Source organism: Argentina anserina, chromosome 7 (assembly GCF_933775445.1).
Source record: "Argentina anserina chromosome 7, drPotAnse1.1, whole genome shotgun sequence".
Taxonomy (NCBI): domain Eukaryota; kingdom Viridiplantae; phylum Streptophyta; class Magnoliopsida; order Rosales; family Rosaceae; genus Argentina; species Argentina anserina.
Window position 1 is genome coordinate 22,174,841 of NC_065878.1, and position 21,217 is coordinate 22,196,057.

General features: G+C 38.1%; 3 protein-coding genes across 3 annotated transcripts; 2 read left to right on the plus strand and 1 right to left on the minus strand.

Moving 5' to 3' along the window:
* Positions 1-472: 472 nt before the first annotated feature.
* On the plus strand, positions 473-3,854 carry LOC126804141 (uncharacterized). Its single transcript, XM_050531918.1, has 5 exons — positions 473-869; positions 1,407-1,668; positions 1,778-1,974; positions 2,365-2,552; positions 3,175-3,854. Exons 1-5 carry the CDS (start codon positions 769-771, stop codon positions 3,459-3,461), a joined length of 1,035 nt encoding a protein of 344 aa, XP_050387875.1. The 5' UTR covers positions 473-768; the 3' UTR covers positions 3,462-3,854.
* A 704-nt stretch (positions 3,855-4,558) lies between these two features.
* Positions 4,559-11,381, plus strand: LOC126804108 (valine--tRNA ligase, mitochondrial 1). The gene is made up of 21 exons (XM_050531884.1): positions 4,559-4,744; positions 4,832-4,882; positions 4,971-5,027; positions 5,140-5,312; positions 5,401-5,473; positions 5,558-5,623; positions 5,720-5,803; positions 5,898-5,975; positions 6,083-6,166; positions 6,303-6,382; positions 6,621-6,678; positions 6,754-7,056; positions 7,178-7,345; positions 7,689-7,888; positions 8,052-8,454; positions 8,900-9,151; positions 9,234-9,743; positions 10,158-10,249; positions 10,361-10,460; positions 10,581-10,726; positions 10,951-11,381. The coding sequence occupies exons 1-21, from the start codon at positions 4,595-4,597 to the stop codon at positions 11,123-11,125; spliced, it is 3,303 nt and encodes a 1,100-aa protein (XP_050387841.1). The 5' UTR covers positions 4,559-4,594; the 3' UTR covers positions 11,126-11,381.
* Positions 11,382-18,442: 7,061 nt separating this feature from the next.
* LOC126804153 (dehydration-responsive element-binding protein 1B) lies at positions 18,443-19,697 on the minus strand. Its single transcript, XM_050531928.1, has one exon. It carries the CDS (start codon positions 19,412-19,414, stop codon positions 18,710-18,712), a length of 705 nt encoding a protein of 234 aa, XP_050387885.1. The 5' UTR covers positions 19,415-19,697; the 3' UTR covers positions 18,443-18,709.
* Between the last annotated feature and the right edge of the window lie 1,520 nt (positions 19,698-21,217).

Below are 21,217 nucleotides of genomic sequence, written 5' to 3' on the forward strand. Positions count from 1 at the left end.
CTAGCTCTTGTCTGGGATATTCATGGATTGGGTCCGGTGTTGTCCGAATGGAACTCTGATTCTCTCTACTTCGCATTCCCTCTCTCTCTAACTCCAATGACATTACACATTTTGCTCTTTGTCTATGCAATGCAAAATCTTGAGCAAACTAGGAATACTACACCTAGTAGTGGTAGGTAAGGTATCCTTCTTCTCAGTATGTTCTTCCAATAGTTTTGTTCTACCCACAATTCAATGAATTCATGTGATCGCCGATTATTCATTCAAAACTTAGTGTTCATGAGTCAATGAGTGTACATTGCACCTGATTGTGACAGCATGAACATACCAAATTGCCAAAAAAGCATAACAACCATAATGAGTTTTTACAACGAGTCTTAATTTACAGTCCCCTATCTAGAACCGTCCAAATGATATTATTAAAATATATAGAGAGAAAGAAGGGGGGGGGGCATATCAGCACGTCCAGCGATCCACGCGTCCCGTCGAGAATCGTCACAAAACCTCACTCACGAGATTCTGGTCTCCGCTGCTCATATCGCCTCGATTCACCACCCAAAAACTAACCTGAAATCATCAACTCGCTCTCCCCCAACTCACTGAGTTGCTCCTCCTCCCCTTCTCCTCACCTCAACTCGCTCCCCCGACTCAGTCACCTGCTTCTTGAGCTCAATCAGTCTTCAATTCCCATGGGAGCGAGCATTCGTCGTCGTCGGCAGCTCTGAGATACCTCCGAGAAACTTTTCGCCTGTTGACTTTCGAATCCAGATGGCCCGCCGCCTCCGTTGCATTCTCTTCCTCGCCGCACTCTCCGCCGCTCTGCTCCCGCCGCTTCTCGCCAGCTCCGGCGACGCCGATCCGATTTACCGGTAACGTTTTCCGTTCTCGTTGCTTTGTTCAATTGCGAGACGAAAGAGCTCGCTTGTGATTTTCGTTTTCCTTGAGCTTTTCTGCTGAGAAGAATCGAATTCGTTTTGCTTTGGTTTGTATGAGTTCAGTAATGCTAGCACTGTTTGAATGATGAGGTAGGCTTAGCTTAGTTAGTGTTATGAAATCACAGAGAGATTTGATGAGGTCATCGTATCGTACGGTCAGAAACTCATAAATCTGGAAAAAGCTACGTATTATTGTGTATGATGTGTTTGTTAGTTGATGTAATTAAGTATTTAAGGAAGTTATATATGGATTTAAAGCTTGGAGAGGAAATTAAGTTTAGTTTTGATTATAGAATCGAGGTGATACTACAGACTGATTAATTAGTATTGAAAGAATAGAATGAAGAAAAATGATTTGCTGTTTGGATTATGCGGTCCATTTTATCAGAAATGGCTACTGGAGGAGCAGTTACTGCTTACCGTTTTTGTTGCTGTGGAGTCATTGTCATTGTCATTGTATGGTTTTGCCAGGTCGTGCGTGGAGCAGTGTCAGAAATCTGGATGCGTAGGGGAGAAATGCTTTCAGCACTGTAAATTTTCATCTGATGGAAAACCTATTGATGGCCCTTGGTATATTGAAGAACCACTGTACTTGCGCTGGAAGCAATGGGACTGTCAAACTGACTGTAGATACCACTGCATGGTTGCGAGGGAGGAGGAACGAGGGAAACTCGGTGAGAAGCCTATGAAGTATCATGGGAAATGGCCGTTTCACCGTGTCTATGGCATTCAGGTTCCCACTTGAGCTCAGTAGAGAAAGTTTGCTGTCGACCTAGTTAAGCTAATTTTGTTTGCTGGCCTGGCCTAATCAGTTTCAACAATTTTTTTGTTCATGTTTCCAGGAACCTGTTTCTGTTGCTCTTTCTGCTCTCAATCTTGCCATGCAATTTCAAGGTTGGATTTCATTCTTTATCCTCGTGTACTACAACTTGCCTCTGAGGCCAAGTAAGAAGACTTACTATGATTATACTGGCATGTGGCATATCTGGGGAATCTTCACAATGAATTCTTGGTTTTGGAGCGGTGCATTTCACAGCCGGTAAGTGGTTTATAGTTTCTTTGCACTATGTATGATTAAGTGCAACAGTTATCTCTTCCAAAAACAACTTTGGGATGAAAGATTGAATACATTGCAACTGCACAGAACCATTATACTTTGTCACCTATAGGTTCACAAAATTTATGAAAGCTGGAAGAAAATCACTTTTGCGCAATAGGGTAATCCCTCATATACCTATCCTCTAGTTACCGACACCACTAGTTACTATTGCAAAACCAAAACTATGCTATGATTGAGATACTGACACAGCACCACAGACAAAATATTAGTGAATTGATTGTGCCAAGGGTCGGGGGAGAACAGAACTTTCATATGTTCATCTTAAGTTGAATGTTGAAAATATTTTTAAACTTTTATGGTTCAATGCAGGGATGTGGAGTTGACAGAGAAGCTATATATTTCTTCTTCTGTTGCATTCCTCGGGTTTTCCCTCATTCTTTCCATACTGAGAGCTTTCAATGTCAGAGATGAGGCTGCCAGAGTCATGGTTTGTGCTCCATTGATTGCGTTTGTGACCACACACATATTGTACCTGAACTTCTATAAACTTGATTGCGGTAATACATTTTTTTAAACCTCATTATGTGAATGACGAAAATTGGTTTCAAACAGCAGCTACCTTGATTGCAATTCCATGTCAAGTTAATATTTTTGGTGATTTGGCTGTCTGTTTGATCACACTTGCAAAACCTTTTGGTCCGTTGTCTTTCACTGCACTAGGGTCATTCATAATAGTTTAGTTACTATAAGTGCAGTCGCTGGTTTTATTGTAACCAGTTTGATATATGTTGGTTTTGTTTTCATTAAACTAATGATTAATGAAGCTCTTACTGCTCAGCAGTGCGTTAAAACGAAACATCATTCCCCTGTTTGGGGGGGTATCAGGGATGGATAAATATGTGTCTAAATTATGGTCACAGTGGGCAGTAGAAAACAGAGGACTGTCTTCTTTTCTGTGTTGAGATTATTTGAAACAGCTTCTGATTGATACACTTATGTACTTAGATGCATTTCCATGAAGTGGCTTCCATCATCATCACTACTGCATTCTAGTTTATGAGCCAGAACAAGCATCTTGTAGGATATTCAATTTTCACCAGTTGGTTTTAAGACAGAATTTTCTGTGGCATAGTTGTGGGATTCCAATCTTTAGGAAGTGAACTAACACAAGTTTTACAGGTTTGAATTTGAAAGTTTGCACAGCCATGGGTGTTGCTCAGCTTCTTATATGGGCAGTTTGGGCCGGCACTACCCGCCATCCATCACGCCGGAAGTTGTGGGTGGTTGTTGTTGGAGCAGGCTCTACTTTGCTCCTGGGGATATATGATTTCCCACCATACCGCGGCTATATAGATGCTCATGCTATTGCTAATGCTATCACCATCCCTCTCACATACCTATGGTGGAGCTTTGTCAAGGATGACGCGGAGTATATGACATCAGCTCTCCTCAAGAAAGCAAAGTAGTATTCCCGCATATGAAGTGTGTTCAGATGGTTGGACAGTATCAAGATACGCGACATGTTCACCCCTGTTAATTCATCAATACTATCTTTTTTTCCATGTGTAAGCATCTAGATCAGAAATGCTTACCATGGTGGTTCCCGTGGTTTTTGCATTTCATTGGTATATGTCCAATTGTTTCCACTAAAAGAATCCTAATTTCCAGGTCATTGTGTTCGTGTTTTTTTTCCTGGAAAATTTCCCAATTTGTAGATGTGAGGATCAAATAACTGAGCTGCCATATTGTACTGTAAATCTCTGTGGATGCCAATTAGCATTGTGTTGTGTACTTATTTCTGTCTATGTAGTAAAGATGCATGTGCTTAAGCAGAAAGGGTTGCTTTCACAGTTGTGAGGGGTTCGGAGTTGGACTTCTCATTTTTTACACTGATGTACTTTGATATACAGTTTCCCTATAACAATTACCTTAATGCACTCGCAGCTATTTTATTGATATTCATGGCTGTGACGTTTTGGGGCAAATGTAACCTTGCTATTATACCTAGCCTGATAGAGTAGAGCGCACGTTTGTTTCTTGGTACTAAGTGAGATTGTGCTAAATAAGGTCGTATTCGGTATAACTGAGGTTTACGAGCTTAACGCAGCTCTTTATTTACACTGTCATCCTTAGTTGGTGTTACGGTTTGGTACTGAAATTGATGATCTTTATATAACACTTGGTTTAGAGTATGTCCAACATTGTTAGCTAGCCGTAGTATTTAGTTACCTAATTTAATAGTTGTACCCCAACAGTGTAACTATTGTTAATTTAATTTTCATTTTTCAACACAAGATAGTTATGCTAGACATATTTCCATATCTCTACTACTATAAAAACGAGCAAAAGAGTACACTACTAAATTACGAACTGTCATATGTATACTATAAACCAAGCAAAACTATTATCTAATCTGGTATAAGTATAACACCAAACATGAGTCAATACTGTATATTTGTACAGTGAAAATGGAAAGATACCAAGCCCCATAGTGAAATGGAAAGATTTATATTTGGCAGGACACAGCACTATAAAGAGCTGGTTGAATCAAATAGGTCCTTACTAATTGGCTTAGCCTCAGAGAGTGAGAGGTATATATATGCTCGCGCCCTTCTTTAGGGTTTTAGCTAAGCCGCAAAGCAGCTACCAGTCCACCGGCAACCACATCAAACTCGCCGCCGCGCCTCATCTCCTCCGTCACTTCCACAAGCACCGTCCTCTTCTTCAATCAGTTCCGACCGGCAAAGCCGTGAGTAGAATTCCACCTCCAAATCACAGCCCTCAGTCTCATCGATTCATCTGTTTGTATGTATCTAACTCAGCAGTTCGATTGTAGATGGACGCCGGAATCGAAGACCTGGAGAGGAAGAAGAAGAAGGAGGAGAAGGTATTTTTACTTTAACCGATCGTAATTTTAGCCTCAGATTTGTTCACGTATTGGATTTTTACTGAAGAGAGCTGTTTTATCTTGTTAGGCAAGAGAGAAAGAATTGAAGAAGCAAAAGGCGCTAGAGAAGGCCGCCAAGTTTCAGGTAATTAGGGTTTAATTTTGTTTTGGAGTGATATTGGATGCAATTTCGATCAGATTATGGTGTATTGGTGAATTGCTGAGGTGTTTATGGATTCAAATTGGTGTGGTTTTAGGCACAACAGGCGAATGTGGCTTCGAAGAAGAGTGAGAAGAAGAATGTGAAGCGTGCCAATGAGGAGGATGCAAATGCAGCTGAATTTGTTGATCCGCCGACTCCGTTTGGCCAGAAGAAGCAGATGTCTAAGCAGATGGCCAAACAGTACAGTCCTACTTCTGTGGAGAAAGGGTGAGTGTCGTGTTTGCTTCGTGCCGATTTTGCTCTTGGTTTTGAATTGTATGTTGTGCGTTTTTGTAATCTGTGCTTGGTGGTGTAGGTGGTATGAGTGGTGGGAGAAGGCAGGATATTTCGAAGCAAAGGCTGAGAGCACAAAACCTCCGTTTGTGATTGTAAGATTGTTACCGTGCCCTGTATTGTTTTGCTTTGTATTGATTTCAATTAGCAGAGTTGACTGGTTCTTACACGTGTTGCAGGTCTTGCCGCCTCCGAATGTGACTGGCGCGCTTCATATAGGCCATGCTCTTACTGCTGCTGTTGAGGTTGTGTCTAAGATAAATTCCTGGATTTGTTATGTCCATTTGTGACTTCTAAGGGTTGGGTGGAAAGCTCATCTGATGTTAAGCTGTGACATGCAGGACACTATGATTCGCTGGCGAAGAATGTCAGGTTACAATGCCTTGTGGGTGCCTGGAATGGACCATGCTGGGATTGCCACTCAGGTTCTTTTCCATTCTGTTTATCATCAGATCTACATTGTCTTCAATATTGATTTTGTTTATTTCTGGTTGTAACTATTATATATGCTTTTTATAGGTTGTTGTAGAAAAGAAGCTGATGCGTGAGCGTAATATAACCCGGCATGATATTGGTCGTGAGGAATTTGTATCTGAAGTGAGTTGAAACTGATATACAGTATTACATATATGATCATCTTTCTGTTTAAAGATTCTCAAATTCATTTATATTTACTCAATACTGTTGATTCTTGTTTCTGACAGGTTTGGAAATGGAAAAATAATTACGGGGGCACTATTTTAAAGCAGCTACGTCGTCTGGGTGCGTCATTGGATTGGTCCCGTGAGGTGAGCATTTGGGCTTTCTGTAGCTTGTATCTACTTGGTTTGAGTTTCACGCAGTCACAAAGATATCTCTCTGTAAATGTATGTTATACATAGAGATATAACTTTTTTCCCTTCTTTTTTTTTCCTTGACTGTTAGTGCTTTACAATGGACGAGCCGAGGTCAAAGGCTGTGACAGAGGCTTTTGTACGGCTTCATAAGCTAGGGCTCGTCTACAGGTAGCTTTATTTAAAACTCAGATTATAGGTGACACAATTTGGGAGGAATTTTTATGCATGTTTTGCTTATGTTTTCAGTTTCTTGGGATTGAGTCTTTGGGGTAAAGATCTTCATTGACTGTGATAGAATGATTTTTTATATGTCGATCCATGTATCTTTGATCTACTTTTGTTGCTTGTCTTCTCTAGCTACACATGAGTTGCCCATGCCTTTATGATGTTTGGTTTTGTTTTCCAGGGATAACCGCCTGGTGAATTGGGATTGTGTATTGCGAACAGCAATATCTGAAATTGAGGTCAGTCCTCTTCTATTTGTTGTATATTTCTCCCACATATCTTCAGAATTACTGAACTTTTTGCTGTATGCTTAGGTGGACTATATAGATATAAAAGAAAGAACAGCTCTTGAGGTTCCTGGATACAAGAAGCGCATCGAATTTGGCGTTTTAACATCATTTGCATACCCTCTGGAAGACAATTTAGGGGAGATAGTTGTGGCGACAACCAGAATTGAAACTATGCTCGGTGATACTGCTATAGCTGTACATCCAGACGATCACAGATATAAACATCTTCATGGAAAGCATGCCATTCATTCATTCAATGGAAGAAGAATTCCTATAATCTGTGATGCAATACTCGTTGATCCAGAGTTTGGGACTGGTGCTGTGAAGGTAAGAGCTAGACATAGTAGGATACAAGTCATGTTGTATGGTTATTGTTTCCCTTTTCTGTTTTCCTTTCAAATTTGTGCTTTGGTATTAAAATTTGATTTTGGTGTTTGATTTCCTGCAGATTACTCCGGCCCATGATCCTAATGATTTTAGTGTTGGAAAGCGCCATAATCTTGAGTTTATAAATGTCTTTACTGATGATGGAAAAATAAACCAAGATGGTGGAGAGTTTGAAGGAATGCCACGCTTCACAGCCCGGGAGGCAGTTACTGAAGCATTAAAGAAGAAGGTACCATCTATTAAGTACTATATATGCTTCTTACTAAATAATTTAATATATGGTTTGAGATTTGCATACCATTATCGGTGTATGTTGTAACACCTTTAACACTATTACCAAGTCTTATCATGCTTCCAAGTTTCGTAATTTTTTTTTCTCAACTTGGCACTCTTCAAACAATGAAATTGAATGGCTGCAGTCCCCTTCCTTAATCATCAAATAATTGCACCATTTACCAACATCAAATGTGTTACATTCTATGTTTTCAACTTTTCATATTTGTTGGTGTGTACTGTCTATGTACATAATATTCTCATGCTGTAATGATTGTTCTGATGACACCTGCATACAGGGCCTCTTCAGAGAATCAAAGGCAAATGAGATGCGTCTTGGTGTGTGCTCTAGAAGCAAGGATGTTGTTGAACCGATGATAAAGCCCCAATGGTATGTCAAATGTAGTGGTATGGCCAAGGGAGCCCTTGATGCTGCTATAGATGTTGATAATAGAAAGCTTGACATCACCCCGAGACAGTATGCTGCTGATTGGAAGAGGTAGTTTCCTTTTTTCATTTACCTTGCTCTCAGAAATTTCTACTTTGTTTATCGGTAATACTGTAATAGTATTACAAACGATGACTGAGCTGTTTTCTTTCTTTTTTATCATTTTCATATGAAGAAAACAAAAATGAAAACTTAAATGTATTCTTGATCATAGATGGCTGGAGAACATTCATGATTGGTGCGTCTCACGGCAACTTTGGTGGGGCCATCGTATTCCGGCCTGGTATGCCATTTTTGATGGTGACAAACCTGAAGATTTTGGAACACTAAATGACCGATGGGTGGTTGCGAGAAATGAGGAAGAGGCTAAAGCATTGGTTGGTCAAAGATACGAGGGGAAGGAGGTTAAATTAGAACAGGATCCTGATGTACTTGACACATGGTTTTCTTCTGGTCTCTTCCCTTTGTCTGTGTTGGGGTGGCCAGAAGATACAGAAGATTTAAGAGCTTTCTATCCAACTTCAGTTCTTGAAACTGGACATGACATTCTCTTTTTCTGGGTTGCTCGTATGGTAATGCTTGGAAGTACGTTGGGTGGTGATTTGCCTTTCACAAAGGTGAGCAAAAGATGAGCGTAACAGATCTATTAGCCATATAGAATGCTTTATCTTGAGTGTTACATGTTTACTCATTATAGTAGCTGGTCAATATGTTTCGCTCTGTGTGTGGTTGATTGCATTTGTTGCTTTAATAATGGGAGTCTGGCTTCATGACCAAATATAAAGTTGTTCTGGTCGACCTTGTCAAGTATAGTATGGTTGAATATCAACTTTGTTAAGGGCTGCGAGTACTCCTTCCTGGATTTAAATTTGGTGCCCTTTGTTACTAATCATAAGGTTTACTTGTTGAACATAAGCCGGTGGAAATTTTGAATGTTCGGTATTAAAATTTATGCTATGTTTTTTATGCACATAGAGATGATGTATGTTTACTTTCTCCTATGTATGTATACTTTGGGTAGATTATCGTATATTAATTACTAAAGCGATTGGTGCTCTGCAGGTGTACTTGCATCCAATGATTCGTGATGCACATGGACGTAAAATGTCCAAGTCCTTAGGGAATGTCATTGATCCTCTTGATGTGATCAATGGTATTTCACTGGAAGATTTACACAATAAGCTTTCAGAGGGGAATTTGGACCCAAGAGAGATAGCTATAGCCAGAGAAGGCCAGAAAAAGGATTTTCCTGATGGTATTGCTGAATGTGGTTCTGATGCGTTGCATTTTGCCCTGGTCTCGTACACCGCTCAGGTATAGATTTCTACATTTTTATTTTCTGTGGGTGACTGTATTTTCTTATAATGTAGTAACCTTTTCGGTTGTCTTATTTCAGTCTGATAAGATAAATTTGGACATCCAAAGGGTGGTGGGTTATCGACAGTGGTGTAATAAACTTTGGAACGCCGTACGATTTTCTATGAGCAAACTTGGGGATGATTATCTCCCGCCATCATCAGTAGTCCCAGATGTGCTTCCATTCAGTTGCCAGTGGATACTCTCGGTACTAAATAAAGCCATCTCCAAAACTGTTTTGTCATTGGAATCATATGAATTCTCCGATGCAGCCACTGCAGTGTATCATTGGTGGCAGTACCAATTGTGTGACGTATTCATTGAATCTATAAAACCCTACTTTGCTGGAGCTGATCCAAACGATCCAAAGTTTGCATCTGAAAGAGCTTTTGCACGAGACACGCTATGGTTGTGTCTGGACAATGGACTACGGCTGCTTCACCCATTTATGCCTTTTGTTACTGAAGAACTATGGCAGCGTCTCCCATCATCCAAACATCATAGTAGGCCAGCATCAATCATGATTTCCGACTACCCATCCATTGTGGAGGTTGGTTTTTAATTCATATATTCTTAATGTCTAATATTAAAAAAGAAGGATTAAACCATTTGGTATGTGGGTTATGCTAATGTCCAATAACTGGAGCCCATATAATAATAATAGGCTAAATTTTTAATACAGGGTTTCGTCATCCACATCCTAATGTCCAGTCATGTCCTTCGTCATATATATTGTGCTTTATGTTTATGATATACACTCTGCACTCAACAGTGTTTCCCGTTTTTGTAGTGTCACACATGGGCAATAATTTATTGTTTGTTTTGTATTTCTTAACCTGAGCTGTATAGTTTGTCTGGTCATGAGGTCTTTTCTGGTTTTTAAAGATTGCCATGTACTACATAAAAATTTTAAAGATGAACTTTAATTGTGTAATAACGATCTTTCTGTATTATATTCATCCAGTGCTGGACAAATGAAGGGGTGGAGTCTGAAATGAGTCTTATTGACTCAATTGTGAAATCCCTCCGGTCACTATCTCAAGAGAGTCGTGAAAGGTATGAACTTAGTGCAGTGTCACGTATTTTCTTCTGCTTTTGATATGTGAACTTCTGACTTTCATGTTGCAAATGTAATTTATCTATCTTTTTCTGTTTGTTCTCGTGTAGGTTACCAGCTTTTGTGCTGTGTCGATCTATGTTAGATGGGGAAATTATACGCAGACAACAACTCGAGATTGAAACTCTTGCTAATTTGTCATCTCTGGCGGTAAGTTTTTTGTCTGGCATGATTTTACTTTAATCATTATGTTCCCTAATAAATCAAGCTTATATGTTAATTTCCAGTAGTTGATTGGTACATAGATATGATACATTCTTATCTTCACAGGTAATCAATGAGAATCATGCAGCCCCAACTGGATGCGCTGTGTCAGTTGTAAACCAAAGCCTCTCTGTTTATCTGAAGATTTTAGGGTCTCGTTCTGCAGAGATAGATCTTGAAAAGATCCGTAAAAAGATGGAAGACATTAAATTGTAAGTAAATATTTTAATAGCACTTCAAGGAATATAGTTTTACAACAGGGTATTCAGTTTACAGATGAGCATAGTATAAGTGCAATCTTAAGAGTTAAAATACCTGATACGCAACTGAAAGGTGTAGCATGCATGATCATATTGAAATATAGTTCATCTTTGGATTATACGGGTTGAGGTAGCAGCAAGTGAAATCTAATAGTAAGTAAAACTATATTCAACAGGCAACAGGAGAAGATAATGAAGGTGATGAGTGCTACTGGTTACAATGAAAAGGTCCCTGAGAAGATTAAGAAAGCCAATGCAGAGAAACTTGAATCCCTCAAGAAGGAAGAACTGTCTCTTGAAGAGGCAAGCCAACACATGGAAGTGCAGATTTCAAGCAGTAAGCAAGATTGACTTTCTATATTACGGACTATGCAGACCACATAGAGGGATGATAAGCTTTCAGATTTTGCATGCCAGCTCTGGATATGAAAATGTTGCTGCTAATGTTTTGAATAGCAGCATCTACATTTTTTTTTTCTCCAAATAGCTTCTGTTTGCCATGTATTACAGGACATTGTACTATTTGTTTCAGCTTATTTGCTAAAATGAAAAGAGAACATGAATGATATTCTTATTTGAATCGATCAAGCTAAATTCCAATTGCTTACGTTTGAGAGCGCACAACTTTTACTAGTAGAATTTAGTTACCATAGCTATGGCTCTTTCTACAAACTGCACTCACTTTAATGATATGCATGCTTACAAAATAACTAGCAAAGTTATTTACCTAGTTACAGTGTGGCTTGAGAGCCAAGTTTCGACATTGAGAAAGAAAAAACGAAATAGCGTTTATAATTCGATGTTGGCCGTAGTTGGCATTCGATTGCTCATCCTCATCAAGTTTGCAGCTGCGGTGCCAATCCTTTCGAACTTTTGAGTTTCAAAGTTCCACACGCCGAAGTTATGTGGTCCACCGACTACCGTAGCCGAGTCTCCGGCGATCCCAATCATGGAGGAAGTATATGCGATTTGGTTTATATCCACAGAAGTCGGGAGCCAACACCAATATTGCAGTGTCTCCCACAAAAATGGCAGCATCACCTATAGTTTTTATTTCTTTCCACTTACGGTTTTCTGCATCAATTTTGAACACTTCAAATTTCTCTGTCGTACGTCTGACAATTTGATTTCCTCGATTACCAAAGGGGGTTTAGACAATCGACCGCATAGAACTCATCTTCAAAATAAATAACATCTTCAACATTGTATATCCTCGCATGAATAAAAAGTCCATGCCTTATCTTTTACGAAGCCCAATAAAAGCCATTTGACATGTCTCCCCGTGTACGATCAAAACAATACAAGACTGAAGTGCACACGACTGCCAAGTTCTTAAGCCAGAGGTCCCCTAAATTCGTTACTGACATATAACAAGAATATCCTTTTACGTTGTAAAATGTTTTTCATTGTCATTCTGAATATCCCTATAGCATGTTATCTTTCTTACCGCATGGACTGAAAAGCAGGGGGCTATAGATGCTACCATATGTAGCAGGAAGCCAGGAACACTTGCTGTTCCAAAGGAAGGGTATCTGTCTAATTAGTACATTGTTTTTTGGCTTCCAGCCTCAGCTCCGGGGCTTCAATCAAACATTTCCTTGATATTTAACAATAATTTGGCAGGCAATCAAAGAGTTGGTCTCTCTATTTTAGCATTATTTCCATTCAGCCCCATGCACAACAGGTCTGCTCTCACCTGCGTCGATTCTGAAGGGAAGTGGCATCAAGCTAACTCAGGTTCCACTGAGCAGATAAACCATGTGTTGCCTCAATTTCGTTACCGAGCAAAAATTGACTGATACTATGTAACACAAATGACTAAACTAATTTTTTGGCAAATTAACCCTTCACGCTGCATTGCTAGGCGGCCTAGTCAATCCATTAGATTGGGATCCAGCTAGTGCTGGCTTGGGTTGGATGTGAATATTCATCTAGGTGGTGTCCTTTGCATCAGTTAAGGTTGGGCTTTTGTTGGTTTGCCAACTCTTGCAGAGTATTACTATATTATTCTGCCTCATTTATTCATAGATATGATTCTTCAATTCTAGGCACGGAACACCCAAGCTAACTCCGAAATGAGTCTTGGCTGGCTTATTGAACAAGTTTATCTATTGGTTGTCGGTAAGGAATTGCTCTTTGCCGGTACGCAGGTAATTCCTAGGCTACTGTTTGGTTTGATTTAGACCTCTTGTTCAGCTTTCTTGTTGGGGATTTCAGCAGTGGATATTGTAGTATGGATATCTGCATCATTTACTTGTCATCTACACTCTGAGGGAGGACAGTTTGCATCTCATTGACGAGACACCTTTTTACATCTACTTCCCCCATCTCTCACTCTCCATGTTCTCTGTGCATGCGTGTCATCAGCATACATTTGTAATGTTGGGGAAATTAAACATATCTCCGGTTTGGTGCAGGACGGTTCTATCTTGGCTCGGAAATGTAATACAGTCACTAATTGCTTGAGACCTGCTGCAGTTGATCCTTCGTTAATAGTTGGAGTATAGGACTTACTCTGGCTCAATGGATCATTCTATAAAGGGTAAGTCAGGTTCAGTACTGTAGTGTTAACACTGTAATAAGCACCAATTCTATCCTGTCGAAGTCAATGAGGCCTATGATTGCTCAAGAGTAGTTCAGCCATCTAACTTGTTCCCTTCTCTCTTGCTCATGACAACGCTGCGGACAGCCTCTACGATTTGCCATCCTGAGCCTTCAAACACTAGATTTCATTGCACATTTTGTTTCACGATCACTTTGTAACTGTTGCCATTGTCTAGATGAATATTCATGGGTTAAATACTTGTGACACCCTATACTTTAGGTGGAAAAACAGTTTTGTCCTTCTACTTTTAAATTTAATCTGTATATCCTTTAATTTTTATTTTTTAACAGTTTTGTCCATTCCGTTAGTTGACCGTTAAAAAATTCCGTTAAGCCGTTAAAATGTCTAGAATACCCCAAATTCAAATCATATTTTTTTTCTTTTTTTCTTATGCCTTTTTTATTTTCTCTTTTGGTCTTTCTTTTTGTTTTTCTTGTTTTTAAATCTCATTCATCATATGTGCTATCAAATATATATAATTGTAATCAACACAAATTATCAAATTAATTGTAAAAATCTTATAATCAATTGGATAATGCCTAAAATGACATGTGAGTGCCAGTACTCAAATCCACTTATAAACTTCCTTTATATTATGATGCTCTACAAACATATTTTGATTAATTTCTATAATGCTAAGACAAAAAAAGTCTTCTACTATCATATCCATACTTTGATGCAAAAATAGTTTCAAATTATTTATTTCCAACTTGATGTTATGCAATTGTCATTAATTCTCCTCTTGTTTACAATTAATTTGATAATTTGTGTTGATTACAATTATATATATTGGATAGCACATATGAGGAATTAAATTTAAAACCAAGAAAAACATAAAGAGAAAATAAAAAAGGCATGAGAAAAGAAAGAAAAAAATCTTATTTGAATTGGGGGTATTCTAGGCATTTTAACGGCTTAACGGAATTTTTTGACGGTCAACTAACGGAATTAACTAAACTGTTAAAAAAAGAAAGACAAAACTGTTAAAAAATAAGAGTTAAAGAATATACAAGTTTAATTTGAAAGTAAAAGGACAAAACTGTTAAAAAATAAGAGTTAAAGGATATACAGATTAAATTTGAAAGTAGAATGACAAAACTGTTTTTACACCTAAAGTATAGGGTGTCACAAGTATTTAATCCAATATTCATTGTTGTGCTGAAAAACAAATTTCGCTCACCTAACTTTTTAAACCTAGATCCGCTGCTAAGAATCCTAAGATGATGATAACAAAGCTTGACATCATCCCAAGTCAGTATGCTGCTGATTGGAAGACGTGGTCTGAACTCTCGAAGGTGACGGTAATATATCTCTCTATAACTGAATCAAAAAATCGCTATAGTTTTTCTCAATTTCGATTTGATTTTTTCAACACATGTGAAATTACCAAACAGACATATAAGAGTGAAAAAAAATAAGAGAATTTTCAACCTGCCTATTTTAAAATAGCGAATATAATGATTTTTTTTTATTTTTCGTCAATCCTTATTTATTTATTTATTTTAAGAAAACCCCAATTCAGAAGAATAAATTGAATAAGATAATTTAATTAATTTCATTTTTATTGTAAAAAATATTATAAATAACATTAATAATATTCATGTATCAATTGAAAAGCTACATAGAATTTTTGATAAACTTCGGTTAGGATTTAAGAGAGAATTGTTCAATAGATCTTAAAAAAATTTGTGTTACTTTTACTATTTGGTGAGTTTCAAATCAATGAATAAAAAAATATTATTAATTATGAATGTAGGAGTAAAAGAGAAAATTAATTTGAGAAGATGAATTATGTAATTATTAAGAATTTTCGAGTTGTTTATAACAATTGAATAAAAGTAGAATTGGTAAGATATTAGGATTATTAGATAGTGGATTAATTTGATATCTAATAATGATATATTGATTATAGACATTTTCGGAAAAGTATGGAGGTCTAAATAACATTTTAACTAATTTGTAAATGTAAAAGGGAGGTATACTAAGTTAGAAGATCCAAATACCGTTTTTGAAATATGAATAGAAGCTCCTATTTACAATTCAAGTAGTCAGCAATTAGTTTTGTCTATTTATACGTACGACAACTTGACCGATACAAAGAAAAAAAATAAGGGTTTCTTATAAAAAAAAGTCATATTTGATACATGTATTTATATAAAAAAATCAAGTAAGATTTTAAAATTAGAAGAAAAAAAATCAATTTTTTAAAACCCTTATACCGTTGCCCTTGAATTTGACGAAATTTACCAATTGCCACTCCTCTCTCTCTCTCTCATACCAGATTTGCAACCCAAAAAAAGGCAATGCGGCCTCTCAAAATCTCAATCGAGGCGCAGGGACATGTAACTATGGAGGTGTAGGGACACAAGAGATGACAGAGGAGGAGGGACAACGTCGGAGGCGCGAGGACGACGTCGGAGGCGCATGGACGACATCGGAGGCGCATGGACGACATCGGAGGCGTGGGGACAACGTCGGAGGAGCGGGGATGGACGACTTAGAGGCACGTGATCAAGGCAACGTCGGAAGTGCTGGACATGAAAACATTGGTGGCGTGGGGATGAGTGGCAGATTACCCATAAAATCAAGGCATAAATGCCGATTTGCACCCCAAACTTGGCTCAAATTGTCAATTTGCACCCCGAACTTGCATTTGAGTCAATTTACCTCCTAAACTTGGTAAAAATTGCCGATTTACACCCCGAACTTGTATTTGAGTCAATTTACCTCCTCAACTTGGTAAAAAATGCCGATTTGCACCCCATCCGTTAAATTTAACTGTTTCTATCCAATTTTGCGTCACATGTCATGCATTTAAGGGGTAGTATTGTCATTATATATTTTTCTTAAAAACAAATAAAAATATTATTTAAAATGAGGATTATTTTGTTAATCAAATTATTTATTTACATTTTTTTTTCTACCTACTTAACCCTACTTTGAATTATATATTCAATATACCCACCCATTCAAATATAGTGTATTGTGTATAAATATAATTTTATATGTACACATTGTTGGAGGATGAACAAAACGAGAATAATAACGATGTAATAGAACAAAACGTAACCGTTTATTAATTGATAATGAGGCCAATATTTAGGCATTACATAACCAAAATCTCGTAGGATTCGGAGTCATAATCTATTACAGAGATGCGAATCTATCTCTAACAGAAAACCTTATAAGGCTAAGACACACACAATGGTAGAATAGTAATTCTCTCGGAACACACATTTATTTTTAATTTTCAATGTATTTATTTATTTATATTTTTTCTAATATATTTTAACATACCATATCACATAAAATAATAAATATATAAATCAATAACATGTTTCGAAAAAACAAACATTGTAGCAAGTGTTCCTCTTAAATAATTTTATTAATTTATTTCATTATTCAATATGAATAAATATATAATGACAATACTACCCCTTAAATGCATGACATGTGACACAAAATTGGATAGAAACAGTTAAATTTAACGGATAGGGTGCAAATCGGCAATTTTTACTAAGTTTAGGAGGTAAATTGACTCAAATACAAGTTCGGGGTGTAAATTGGAAATTTTTATCAAGTTTAGGAGGTAAATTGACTCAAATGCAAGTTCGGGGTGCAAATTGACAATTTCAGTCAAGTTTGGGGTGCAAATTGGCATTTATGCCTAAAATCAATGAAGGAATAAAGAAGAAGGCTTTAAGGGGTTGGGCATCTTACTTCGATTTCATATCATTAGAGCCGCGAGCCAGGGTGACGTTAGAGGCGCACCGCTTTTCCTTGTCTGAGAAGATTTGAGTGGGCGTGGCCCACAACATAGGTGTTCAGAGCGATGTAGCGACCAAAGAAGATATTCATGGTGCCAAAGTAGATTTTTTGGTGCCCACCTTAGATATTGGGCATTTAAAAAAAATTTGTTGTCACACTATTACACTGCCTATCACACTATCAGTCACACTAACTTTTTGTTGTGACATGTAATGTGATAGCTAGTGACAGGTAGTGTGATAGCTAGTGTGATAGGAAGTGTGACAAATAGTGTGACAAGCATTGTGATAGGCAGTGTGACATACATATAACTAGTGTGATTGGTAGTGTGACAGACAATGTGGTAGTGTGACATACAATATGCAAGTATATAACTAGTGTGATATGTAGTATGGTTGGGAATGTGACATCACATTAATATCGGTATTTGGATCGTATGAATTGATTTGAGAAGTTTAAGATCACATAACAGTAAACAAATATTCGTTATTTCTAGAATTCTAGTCATTCTTTTTCTTTTTCTTGTCACAACAGTCACATAAAACAATGTGACAGTGGATGTGACAGGAGGTGTGACAATTAGTGTGATAGGTAGTGTGACAAATGTGTGATAGGGGTGTGACAGTTAGTGTAATATGTAGTACGACAGCATGTGTGATAGGTAGTGTGACAATGGGTGTAACAATATGACAGCGGGTGTGATAATTAGTGTGACAACGGGTGTAATAGGTAGTGTAACAAGAGATGTGACAGATAGTATGACAATGCATGTAACATGCCGAGAGAAAATGTCTAAATATGCGAAATGATGTTAAAATTTAAAGGATATTGGTATGAGTATGCTCATAATGAAGAGAATAACTAGAATTATGGAGCTTTGAGCTCCGATTTCGCCGGAATAGCTTGGAGCACCACCAGTGCGAGGGTTGTTGCATCTTATACAGTGGTCGGTTCAGAGTGGGTATGATATCAAATGACAAAGAGAATAGAGATATTTCGAATGGTACCAATCACGCTCAAATCTATCGTCGAACGGCAAAGTTATGGCCGAAATTCAAAGAAAAATGAAAATGAATGAGAAGGTCAAGAAGAATAGTTGGGAAAAGGGAAAAACTGTCCGAAAAATATTTTAAAAGTGAATATTTTCTGATTTTGTTATAAATTTGTTGACTATTTTTTAATTTTTAATTAATTGAGATGATCTTTTTATAATTAAAAAATAAGTGGTGATATTTTTCTAATTCATAACAGGAAATTGTATTATTTTATAATTTATCCAAAAATTAATTACTCTGTTATAACTTGAAATTACTAATCACGATTTTCCATTAAAAATGATGTCATTAGCCAAGCAATACACATAACTACAACTAATTAACCAGCTAAGCTAAGTATTCCTCATAACTTTCACTTCCACACCCCATTCTTGTTTCTTTTTCCTTCCATTTTTCTTCCCATATATTCAATCCGTACTTCTCAAAAAAAATTTATAAGTACGGAGAAAATTTGATTTATCCACAAATCAAATTCTCCAAAAATCCAATACTAGAAAAATAGAAAAGCTAGATGGAGTGACTCCATAGTGACAAGTCACCATAACCTTCCATGTCATCGCCGCCGTAGCAATTGTAGTGAGGAGGCGGCAATAGCATCCCTTCCGCCATGTTGGCCAGCAACCCCGGCATCCCAAACACATCCTCCTCATCCATATAAAACACCGGTTCAGATTCCGCTTCCCCTTCAGCAGCCGCGGCCGGTTTCGATACAACTTCTGATTCCTCCCCGGCAGGCCGGAACGCCTCCGCCGCCTGAGCAGCCGCCGTCTGTATATCCTTAGCACTATTAGAAGCCGGCACCGGCAGCCTCCACGCCGAGTCAGCAAAGTTCAAGCACGCAGACCGGCCCCTCAACGCAATTGCCGCCACGTCGTGAGCACGCGCCGCCATTTCGGCAGTGAGGAAAGTCCCGAGCCAAATCCTCGTCGTCTTGTTGGGCTCACGAACCTCGCAAACCCACTTGCCGGAGTTCCTCCTCCGCACGCCGCGGTACACCGGGTGCCTCGTCTCCTTGAACTTCTTCCTCCCCGCCCTCTTCTTTGGGTACGTCTCCGCCAGCATCACCTCCTCGTCAGACAAGTTCATCCGCCCAACCCCGGCGCCGCTGTTGTTATCAGAATGAGAAGAAGATTCCAGCAACTCCGAGCCAACTGGGTACTGCGCATTGTGATCAAAGTACTGAGAGAAAGCTGAGAAACCACCACCTTCCATTACTAAGTAGCAAGTACCGACTGGTCGAGCTGAAGAAGCTGAAGAAGATGAAGACTAATTTAAGTAGTACCGGGTAATGATTGATTGACTGAAATGATCGAGTAGTAGCTTTTGAAACTTATAAGTAGGAGCTGTAGTGATCTGGGATATTGTGTACTTGAAGAAGCTGAAGACTTTGTAGTACTGGGTATGATTGACTGGCTGAAATGGGTAATGAGTTATGAGTAGTAGCTTTTGAAACTTGGAGCTGTAGACCTGTAGTGATCTGAGGTATTATGTACTTGAATGATTCGACTGTTTATATATATGATATATGTAAGTGTGCTTTTCGGGTTTCATCGGAGAAAACGCGAACACGGTTATGGAGGATGGTGATAAGCTGCCAGCTATGGAGGATGGGTTAAGAAACAGCTGGAGATCTTAGGCCAAGTGGTTTTATCATGGTCTTTCTGACTGATGGATATTATTGTACGACACTTGAAAAAAAAGTAGTGAAGATGTCTCATGGTCAAAGGTGTTTCTCCATCACTCTCGTGACTTGTTCTACTTGTTTAACATTATTTCTTGCAACCCCAAAGCTATGGATCATTATCTATTTGACTACTTCAACCTGCTAGTTGTACTACTTGGAGGAGACATGTATTACTCGCCGATGTCGAAAAAGAATTAGGTCTTCCATAGTGTTTCGAATTCTCTTACTAGCTACTAATTTATTGTGTAATTCATGAACAGTCGAACCTGAATCATTTTTTTGAATCGTTATTGTCTTAATCAATGAGTATGGTTTGAACTTGTAACTTGTAAGAGTATACAATCTTGTTGAACAACACAACACCCAATCTTTGACAAAAAACATACATATCTCTACTATTGACAAAGTTGTCCATCACTTCTTTGCGTCAAAAAACCACTCGCGAAAATATTGGTAAAATAGTTTGTAAAGGCTACAAAGCATTATTGTATACATGTTAGGGCATGGTTGAATTTAAAAGATTTTTTATACTGGATGTAATTGCACTCTTCTAAATTTCATCTATCTAACCGTAACAAAGTTCGAAAGTACATTTTGAGACTCAAAAATTGATAACTAAAGTTTATTGTTTGTAATCGTAATTTGTATTTGTTCAAAGAAGAATGTGTAAGAATAAGAATTGAATTTGCCTTTGTCAACTATAATGCCATTTTACCTCAAAGATACATGCACGTGAAGTAATTATAGATCAGAAATATTATATACTTTGGCGGTGGTGATAACAAACTTGAATTCTTTTAGCACATAACGAATCAAAATGAAAAACATTAACATGGTTTTTTTTTAAATCACAATGAAATAAGTAAAATAAGCAAAGAGTGTGAACGTATCTTTGTAGAGACTAGAATAATCAACAGGTTGACTGCCGAGGAATTGAAAAGATCGGAGAGGGAGCGTGCAAAGAGCGTCTGAGAAGGTCGTTGGAAACTACGGCCGGAAAGAGGGGGGCGGTGGTGACGTGGCGAAAAAGATAGGCAATCTCCTTTCAGTGATGGGGGCAAGTAAATCCAAAAAATAACAACCTGCCACACACGGTTTTGGCAGTTATTAACTGCCTCCTGGATTCCAGTTGGGATTTCATGTCTCCACATTTTTCCCGCGTAAACGCGTGGACCTCGTGCGCTATTGAATCTTTCTCAAACCCATTTAATGGGCCGCACCTCTCCTTATCTTATTTGGCCCAGTAGGCACCCACGCAATTTCCCCTATTTGGACTTAGTTGAGAGAAGCAGGAGAGGAAAGTGGGAGTGTCAATGTCTCCACTCCTTTGG